The sequence below is a fragment of the Arachis hypogaea genome, chromosome 11, assembly GCF_003086295.3.
Source record: "Arachis hypogaea cultivar Tifrunner chromosome 11, arahy.Tifrunner.gnm2.J5K5, whole genome shotgun sequence".
In the NCBI taxonomy this organism is placed as follows: domain Eukaryota; kingdom Viridiplantae; phylum Streptophyta; class Magnoliopsida; order Fabales; family Fabaceae; genus Arachis; species Arachis hypogaea.
The window spans coordinates 132,208,842-132,218,451 of NC_092046.1; the positions used below are offsets into that span (position 1 = coordinate 132,208,842).

At 35.3% G+C, this 9,610-nt stretch overlaps 2 protein-coding genes across 2 annotated transcripts; one reads left to right on the forward strand and one right to left on the reverse strand.

The window, feature by feature from the left end:
• The first annotated feature begins 2,400 nt into the window (after positions 1 to 2,400).
• Positions 2,401 to 3,378, forward strand: LOC112722655 (probable calcium-binding protein CML15). Its single transcript, XM_025773759.3, has one exon. The coding sequence runs from the start codon at positions 2,605 to 2,607 to the stop codon at positions 3,100 to 3,102; it is 498 nt and encodes a 165-aa protein (XP_025629544.1). The 5' UTR covers positions 2,401 to 2,604; the 3' UTR covers positions 3,103 to 3,378.
• Positions 3,379 to 3,967: 589 nt separating this feature from the next.
• Positions 3,968 to 9,324, reverse strand: LOC112722654 (putative phospholipid-transporting ATPase 9). The gene is made up of 10 exons (XM_025773758.3): positions 8,419 to 9,324; positions 6,856 to 8,183; positions 6,656 to 6,766; positions 6,256 to 6,532; positions 6,075 to 6,163; positions 5,869 to 5,977; positions 5,547 to 5,756; positions 5,226 to 5,450; positions 4,952 to 5,143; positions 3,968 to 4,865 (listed from the first exon to the last, which is right to left on the reverse strand). The coding sequence occupies exons 1-10, from the start codon at positions 8,809 to 8,811 to the stop codon at positions 4,203 to 4,205; spliced, it is 3,597 nt and encodes a 1,198-aa protein (XP_025629543.1). The 5' UTR covers positions 8,812 to 9,324; the 3' UTR covers positions 3,968 to 4,202.
• Positions 9,325 to 9,610: the final 286 nt, after the last annotated feature.

Here is a 9,610-nt window from a genome sequence, read left to right on the forward strand (position 1 = left end):
AAAGAAACAAAGAAAAGAAATTGTATTATTGTATTAGTATGAGTGATCTATTTATCTATTACACAGATGAATGCTATTTATATAACACATATAAAAACACGCTACGTGACTTTGGTGTTAGCTACATTTATATCTTCCACAATTGAAATTGAAACTGAGAATGGCAATTTGCCATGTCTTCACTAGTCACTACTTTTTTTTATTAAAGATAGGAGATTCGAATCTGCAATCTCTTAATTGAGTATGAAGAAATTATGTCATTTGAGTTATAACTCATTGGTTATGTCTTCACTACTTGGTGATTCTTTAAGAACAACATTAATAATAACAATTAAATAGTATCGAGACAAAATTCAGCTCTTTATTTCAATAATGATCCGTTTCTAGCAACAAATTAAGGAAAAAAGAGAAAACAAAAAAGACAAAGCCACCTCAAGTTAGCTGTTGCATTCGGCCTGTAAGCATCACATGGTTTTATTTTGAGTTATGAGTTGTGTCACTTTCAAGGTACTATTCACTATTTAGTTTTTTTTTTTTTAATACATACATTATTATTCAGCCTCGCATTGCATCTAGCCGGCTCATTTTTTTTATATGAGAAGCATGTGTGTGTTGTTGTGGAGAATGTGGATATTAAACATGGATGTTAAATAGTTTTTTCTGAAATAAGGAATGAAGAAATCGGACCATTGATTTCTTTATAAAAAAAATTAAGCCTAGTGTGGGAGAGAAAATTTAAATTTTGGTGAAGGTAATTGACTAATTGGGATATACAAATCGAATATTCCAAATTTTTTTAATTTTTTAAACACAAATCGGAGGGTCCGATTTGTGTACCCAAAAAATCAGACTATCCGATTGTTGTTCCTAACATCACAATTATGTAATGTATATATACACTCCATAACTACGTCCTACACCATTCTCCCTTTTACATCTAAATTAAAAAGTGCATCTAGCCCTAATTATTTTCTCTTGCCTCTATTTATCTATAATTCAATCTCAATATTCTAAAACTCAAACTAATTATTAAACCGATAAAATTAAAAATTTATTTAAAATTTAATTTATATATAATATGTTTAACTTTAAATCAATTAATTCCACTAAAAAAATCACTTCAACTGATTTATTAATTTTTGATTGATTTCTTTTTTTTGAACAATTCACTTGCAATTTTTTTTGTCTAGGAACAGATGGTCTAGTACTCTAGTGTTAATTTCCAATAAATCCTATTAAATAGCTCAGTTTGGTCGATTCTAAAAACTACGATCTGTCTCACTTCTTTTTCCATTGATAATGTCTACGTTGTTGAGGAATTTTTCATCATCATCTTTGAATGATGGCAATCTACTAGTTTTTTCTTTTATAATTATTTATTTATTTATAGTTTTGTGTCTCTTACTTCTTCTTTTTTTGGCATTTTTAGTTTTTTCTTCAATTTTATTTACTTACAAATAATAGACATGACGCATTCTTCGATTTATTTACTAACACATATATAATATTTAAATATGAATGATTTTTAATTTTTTATAATACAATTACAGATTGTTGATTAGTTTAAAATGTGAAAATAGTTTATTTATGAATGGAATTTTCTTTATAGCAAAAAGGAACGGAGGAAATAAAAAAGACACGGAGCTAAGCAAATTTTAAAAGGCATATTTTTACATGGCACACAATCCTCCAACCTATTGTAAACTGATAGACTGCATCTGTTCATCTTAATTAACAGCTTAACAGATTGATATTACATGAAATTATGGGCTGTGCAAATCTTTTCCTATGGTAAGAAATTTTCGCATTTAAAAAATATTTCATTTTCTCACTTTGCTATCACCTTCTACTTTTATCTTTTAACAAATGAGGAAATGTTCAAGAACTAACGTCAACAATAATCTTGAATCGCTGATTTTAATTATTTCTTATATTAGATCCACTTATATTTTCATACATTTTTTTCAGAGTAACTATATATTTATATTGGACCGACATAAATAACCCCAAAATATAAATTAAATTAATATTTTTTTTTATTTTCATAATATTTTTATGTCCGTTAAGACAAAAACTAATCTATCGCAGATGCAAATTTTATTATTTAAAAATTTTTTGTTAACCAATAAATTATTACATATATAAAACGATATTTAAATTTAAATACTTATTTAAATAGATAAGTGAATTAATTATTTCACTAACTAGAATTGATCCAAGGTTTAATTGGCGGACTTCGTCGGGTCGGGACGTCTGCCACCCGTAGGCCCTAGTTGACACCGGTACCCAATGACCATGTCCAAATTACTAGAACCAAGAATCTACTACCAATAAGACAAGAATGTCTGAGTTTCCAAGAAGTCACATACTAGGACTTTGCTGACTTTATTATATAATATAAAAACAGTTATTGTATAAATCATGGCTCATGATTGCTGAATTAGTCACCGACGCGCTTTCTGTTTTCCTTCAAAAACAAAAACCAAATCATCATTTCCACCTTTAATTCCTCCCTCCATTCTCAAGTCAACATTATATGCAGCTACACATATTCTGTTGTAACGTTCTAGATACATATTTTTAATTATATCGATTTTACCTGTCATGTCGGAGGTTCAAATCCGGCAACTTAACCAGTTGAGGGAGATATTCGCTCGCTTCGACATGGATTCAGATGGAAGTCTGACCATGTTGGAGCTAGCGGCACTCCTGAGGTCACTCGGGATGAAACCCTCGGGTGACCAACTCCAAGCACTGCTTAAAAGGATGGACTCCAATGGCAATGGCTCCGTCGAGTTCGATGAACTCGTCCGAGCCATAATGCCGGACATGGATGCTCAGATTCTGCTTAATCAAGAACAGTTACTTGCCATGTTTAAGTGCTTTGATCGCGACGGCAACGGCTATATCTCGGCTGCCGAGTTGGCCGGTGCAATGGCGAAGATGGGCCAGCCGTTAACGTACCGCGAGCTGACTGAGATGATCAAGGAAGCTGACACGGATGGTGATGGTGTTATCAGCTTCAATGAATTTGCAGCTATCATGTCTCGCTCTGCATCTGATTTCTTAGGACTCAAGAAGAAAACAAGTTCATTGGACTAACTTCTTGTAGATTCTTGTGTTTTTCTTTTCTTCTTTTTCATTGTTTTGTTTGATATGTAGCTTGTACTATAATAATTGTGTAGTTATTCTATTGGTATCTGGTGAATACTCAGACACGAAGATATCCGAAGATAATATCTAAGATGTAAGATGTTGATAGTTTGATACATATTATGTTAAATATTTTAGTTAAATATGTCAAACTATCTATCGATTTTTCAGCTATTATCTTCGTATGAAATATGGAATCAAATAAGGGCATTTGATTTGTTGAAATAGTGGACTGGTGATTTTGAATGTGAATTTTTCTGACTGCATAATTTAGGAGTTAGATCTATGAACTATGACATGGTGTATTCAACTTGAAGAATATACAATAATGAGATGTCGGTTACTTGAATTAGTAGTGGAAGTTAGTGCTTTGCCAAATACCAACATGCATCTTTGTCAACGCCTGGTTGTGTTGAATGAGTGTTTTCAACACACATTTTGACAATTCAGAAATTGGACAACAGGACAACAAATTAACAATTTGGCTCGTTATTTCATTGTTGGATCACAATCATAAGAATTGTTTATGGCAGGGCTAGTTACACAAATAAGATATTTTGCTGGTTTTTTTGGAGCTTTTGTTTTGATCTCTCTATGTTTGATCCTACTTGATGTGTTTTAAGTTTGAAATACCATGCCTGCATGAACTTTATCTATGTAAATAGTTTTCTTTTCATTGGTTATTAATAATGAGAATTGGTTTCAAGTTCTTAATCTGTACCCTTTATGTAGCCAGAACATCTTCTGAATAATAATTAACAAAGTGTAGTATAGTATGAATGAAAGAATACATCAAAATTTACTGACATGATTATTTAACATAACCTTCCTTTGATCATGAAGAAGCTATATCATAAATTCATAATCATCTGAACAAAATCCAAGGTAAAGGGCTGGTGTCGCGTCCCGAGGAAGACGCTTGCTCTACCTTAAATATGTACAATTGGAAGAAGGTTGTACCTCAAAGCCTATGAAAAAATTTACATCTATGTCCTCATGGATGAATTTTACAATACAAAAAAAAGTGGGAGAAAGAAAAATGTCTGCAATCATTGGTACATAGCTCTCCCTTCTATATGGAAGGATGCTTCCATGCGTCTAGACCCTTCGAATCGCTTGGAAGCTTCCAAACGAGCCGTGAATCCAACCGTGTTGTGTCTTATTGATCTCTGCCTCACCACATTACAGTATTCTGGATCATTTGTTTGTCCATCTTTTCTTATCCATTGTATCATTTGATGGAACATGGGGAAGAATCGCATTTGGATGGAAGCGTAGGTGAAATACGGAAGGAGTGCGGCGACAAGGACTAGCAGAGTGATGATCCAGTAAGATGGAGCCGGGGCCAGAGCTTCGACGAAGACCTTAAAGGCAGTGGTTGAGATGGTTGGAGTAATGGCTCCATAGGCTAAAAGGAATATGTACCATAATGCAATGCTTCCCCAAATGAAAATATGTTGAATATAAGTGAAGTAACTAATGGACAATGCCATTTGGCAATTCACCACCCACACTACACAAGTGTACATGGTGGCGCCGAGGACTTCCATCTCGCCAACTTGGCCGCCTTTTCTGAATGCTTGGTGCTGCAATGTGTTAATGCAGAAGAAGAATATGATGGCAGAGCTAGCAACACCATTGAACATCCAGCCGGCGATTCGCTTCCAGCTAAATAGGATGTTTTGCACACCTTCTTGATATAGTAGTGGAAACTGAAAAATGAACACAAATGCAACATGTTATGACATGAAAATGAGTGGCATCACAATTGAGTTTTGAAGGATTCTCTAATCTCTACCTTGAGGCATATTTTAGAAGAGACATCTTGGTCGAACACTCCCAACGCAATCACCGGTAGCGAAGTGAAGAAGACATTATAGAGTGACATGAACCAGTCATTGTATGCAGCTTGTCCTGAGAATGAGGCATACATCTCAAAGAAGAACAGAGTGAAGCCGAAGGCGACATTCTTGTAAAAGAAGTAACATATCTGCCAAACAGGAAGACAAGTTTGTCAAAACCAATCTTAGCAACAGAATATGTAAACACTAAACACAAGACAAGATTGTTACCATGGATGAGATCCTTCTATAACACCAGTGTCCGTGCACAAGAAGTAAGCGTTCCAAAAATCGAAATTGCGCAATTGCAATATCACTCGACATAACAGCTTGCATTCCTTCAACACCACTGATACCAATTCCAATGTCTGCTTCTTGAAGCATTCCAACATCGTTTGCGCCGTCTCCAATTGCTAGAGTTGTACTTCCTGTTTTATTCTTAACCAACCTTGTGACCTGAATTATTATAACAGAAATTCCTTTTAAGAGACTGAAAATTTTCATCTTCTACATGAATAAGAAAGGAACATTAAACTGCCAACTAAAACTTACAAGTGCTTTCTGCTTGGGAGACGAACGACAGCATATAACAGACGCGCAGCCAACAGCAAGTTCAAGAAACAAGTCCTTCACATCATCCTCCAATGCATAAGTAAGAGACTTCCCATCAATAATCAGAGCCAGCGCCTCGGCGTTTTCATCTGATCTAGAAAGTAGTTTCTTTCCCTCCTGTATTTGACGAAGAACACTCGCCTTCATGGCCTAAAGAATCAGTTAAGTTCCATCAGAATCATACAACATATCATTGCCTGAAGCACATTGGATACCAAATTATGCCTATTGAAAGAAATTATAGTTCAAATTCGAGGCTTACCGCGTCAGAAGCAGTCTTATCCTCCATTTTTTCCAGTGATTTGGTTTCTGGGGTGTCTGAGCTAATTATGATTTGTGTCATCCCTTGTCTGAGTAAACTACAAGCAAATCTGCAGTTACAAAGAAACAAACCAAATTAGTTACATCATATTATTTGTAAATAGGAATCCAAAATTTACAGATAATCTTTGAAATTAAACTAATTACCCAATATTGATTGCTGTCTCCATTTTATCCCCAGTCAGAACCCATAGCTTAATCCCAGCCTGTGCTAGTTTGTCAATGCACTCGGGAACCTGCACACGACAAATCGATTCATAAGTACACAAGCAAAAAAAAGAGTGCAAAGATCTTGTTTCCTCTACTTCAGGGGGGAAAATGAACTTACCCCATCTTGAAGTTTGTCTTCAACAGCAGTAGCACCAAGAAGAATCAAATCCTTCTCCATGTTGTTTACTATTTCCTCTACAATTTGCTCTTGATCTGCACTCACTAAGTTCTTGGCCTCTGTGAATTCTATATTGAATTGGTTGTACTCTTCCTCTTTAAGTTCGCGATATGCAAGTATCAAGGTCCTCAAACCAGAATCAGCATAAATGCTGATGTGTTCCTTAGTCTTCTCTTCATACTCCCTTCCGTTTCTTGCAAGTCTTTCAAACATGACACTGTTTATGCAAGCAACAATGAAAGTGAAATTAATGCTTAGAACTTAAGAAAACAAGATTGAAATGGTTTCTATATAAATCTTTAACTAGTATGTCTAAGAAATGAAGAACAAGATTACAAACCTGTCGGCGCCTTTGCTAAGTAGTAGTAGTTTCCCTTCCTCATCTCTTACAATTACAGACATTCGCTTCCTCGCGCTGCTAAACTCTAATACATTTAGAAGTTTGTAGGACCTGAAAAAGTGAAATGACATGCTGTTATTAATGCAAAAGAAATCAGATTGTGAAGACTTGATATCCAAGAAAAAGAAAAGTAAACTGACCTTTGAATTCTCTGGCCTGTTCTGGGATCAAATTCGTGCAGCGAAATAGCCGTGTGTGTCCTTTCATAGAACTCAAACCCAAGTTCTCTGGCTGCAATCACAAAAGCTGCCTCATCCGGCGATTCAGCTTCGTATGAAACCTTGCCAGTTACTTCATCAACCTCAGGTATTGCAGTATGACATACAGCCAACAAAGTTAGGAAGTTGTGAATCACATTGGCATGAGGCTCTTTGACCCAATTTCCATTCATGATCCTTTCATCTGTGAAGTTAAAGCCTTTAATGGATGGCTTTGCAACATTGTTGTTAGACCTTTGTCCAAATGGTGAGTCTTTTCTCTTAGATAGAGCTCTCTCAACTTCTGTAATTGTTCGTCCGTAAGCAACGCCGGCTATAGAACACTTGATGAACTCCATAGAATTGCAAGTCAAGGTTCCTGTTTTATCCGAAAGGATGGTGTCAACTTGACCAAGTTCCTCATTCAAATTCGATGTGCGAGCATGCGCCGGCCTATCAGTTTCTGCGTAGTACATGTGCACATCCTGGTTGATGAAAATGCTCTGAAGAACTTTCACAATTTCGATGGATACATAGAGGGAGATTGGAATCAAGTAACCATACAACATAAGTGCTGTCAAGAAATGAAGAAGTGCAGCTTCGACTGGTTTATTGGGATCATAGTAAACTGTGGTATCATCAGGCCTAAGGTACCATCTCTTCATTCTTCCATCATCAATGTCTTCGTTTGTCCAAATCCCAAAGAATATGGACCCAATAAAAGAGAGCAAAATCAAAACAAAGAACAAGAAGTAGATAATCTTATCCATTCTTCTCTCAACTTTGCTTCTTTTTGATGGTGGTTCTGTTGCATTCTGCATAACCTTTGTATCATGACCAGTGAAGATTACCACACCAAACACAAAATCTGTGTTCCTCAGCTTCGAGTCGCGAAGCAGTATCTGCTGAGGTGCAAGAGGATACTGCTGATCCTCATACTCCATGCTGCCTACAAATGTGTACAAATTCGCATTCGGATCTTCACATTTGATAATAGCCTTGAAATTTTGGTAGTTTGAGTCTTCCTGCAACTTTGAAGTTGTTTCCAGTGCTTGTTTCAGCTTCAGATTTGTTTCTCCATCAAGATTCATGGTCTCAACATAGCAAATCGCGTCGTCATAGCTCGACGAAAGTAAGATGAGATCAGCAGGGAAAAATTCATCCTTTTCCACCTTCACTATGTCTCCAACCCTTAAATTTCTCCATTTAGATATTTCAAAAACACCATTTCCGCGATGTACCTTAACCTTTCTGTTATTCATCTCAATATCCTGATGAAATTAAGACACAATATTATCAACCTAGGAATTATCAAAAGTAACAGAATCTAATTTGCCTCTAATTGTTCCCTTAATTGCCAAACCCATAATTTACCATTATTCTAGTCTAGTATACTACTTATGCAAATGACCCAAAAAGAATTGAACATATTTCATAACAAAACATGTGTAATTAACATAATTTAAGTTGAATCTAACACCATATCACAGAATATTAGTATATTACCTGCTGTTTTCGCCTATAATCTTCGATGAACTCTTTGGCCATTGTAGCAGCAACCACAACCAATAAAGGAACAACATTGCTGATCGCCGAGTATGGCGCAACCGGAAAGAAGGACAAAATTGCCACCACAAGGAAGTAGAAATTTGCAACTCTCCTAAACTGCTCAAACAATGATTTTGGTAGAAAAGTTGCTAATGTATACTTAGTAGTCCTAACATAATTATCACCATAATTTTGAAGACTAGCTTCTACACGTTCAGGATCATTGCAATAAACTTTCCTTGAGAAACCAGGTCCACCTATAAGAGAATGTTCATCTTTCATTGAAGCTTTACCACAAGTGAATGCATGGATTCTACTGAAATGGTGCTTCCTCCTCCTTCCACCAGCCATTTTTGTTGAATCTCCAAGTTAATCAAGCTCCTCAAAAATTACAAAAAACCAGATTTTGACACCAACCCAAGATCTTATTGAACAAAAAGAATGAAAGAATGGAACAAACTAAACCAAACCAAGTTCTATACAAAAAGTTCTGTTCTCTTGAACTAAGAAAGAAAAGAGTGATGAAGACAAATTGATAAGACCCCAGAAAGGAAAAAGGACACCTTATTATACAAGTAATGAAATTTGAACAGAGAGAATAAAAAATATTAATTAATAAATGAATAATGACGAAGATGGTGGTGTTATTATTATAGCTCTCATTTCCCTCTAATTCCCTTCCCTACCCGAAGCTGAAAGGTATAACTTGTCAATGAAACTGAATAGGAACAAGAACACGGCAATGTCTTTGATTGAGAAATTTACAAAGAAGACTTAGCACCCCATTTTGACCAAAACTCTCTCTCTTACAAATTCATGGACTTTTTCCAAGTTGCACATGTGAAAATTTATAATTTAATAGATGCTTCTATATGCTTTCCCTGTGCTTGGTCTCCAAGACTCACGTAATGGACGAATACATGAATATTCTTCACAAAGTTTGCTTTTTTATTCTTTTCTTCTAGTAGTGTAACATTTTCTCCTGGGGTGAAAAAGAAACATGATGCTCTAGTATGAATTGGATAAAAAGAATGACCGGTTTTTAGGTATAAAAGCAAATTAACACGTCTAAATATATAGAATTGAAATTTATTTTCTCTAATTTCATCACTTTTTTTTTTACTCGATAAAACATTATTTCGTTACAGCT

Excerpts from the sequence above, each read along its gene's own strand:
- LOC112722655 (XM_025773759.3), top strand. The coding sequence starts at position 2,605 with ATGTCGGAGGTTCAAATCCGGCAACTTAACCAGTTGAGGGAGATATTC.
- LOC112722654 (XM_025773758.3), bottom strand. The coding sequence starts at position 8,811 with ATGGCTGGTGGAAGGAGGAGGAAGCACCATTTCAGTAGAATCCATGCA. Across the intron at positions 8,184-8,418 it reads ATTATAGGCGAAAACAGCAG|GATATTGAGATGAATAACAG; the intron begins GTAATATACTAA and ends TAATTTCATCAG. Across the intron at positions 6,533-6,655 it reads CTTAGCAAAGGCGCCGACAG|TGTCATGTTTGAAAGACTTG; the intron begins GTTTGTAATCTT and ends TTGCATAAACAG.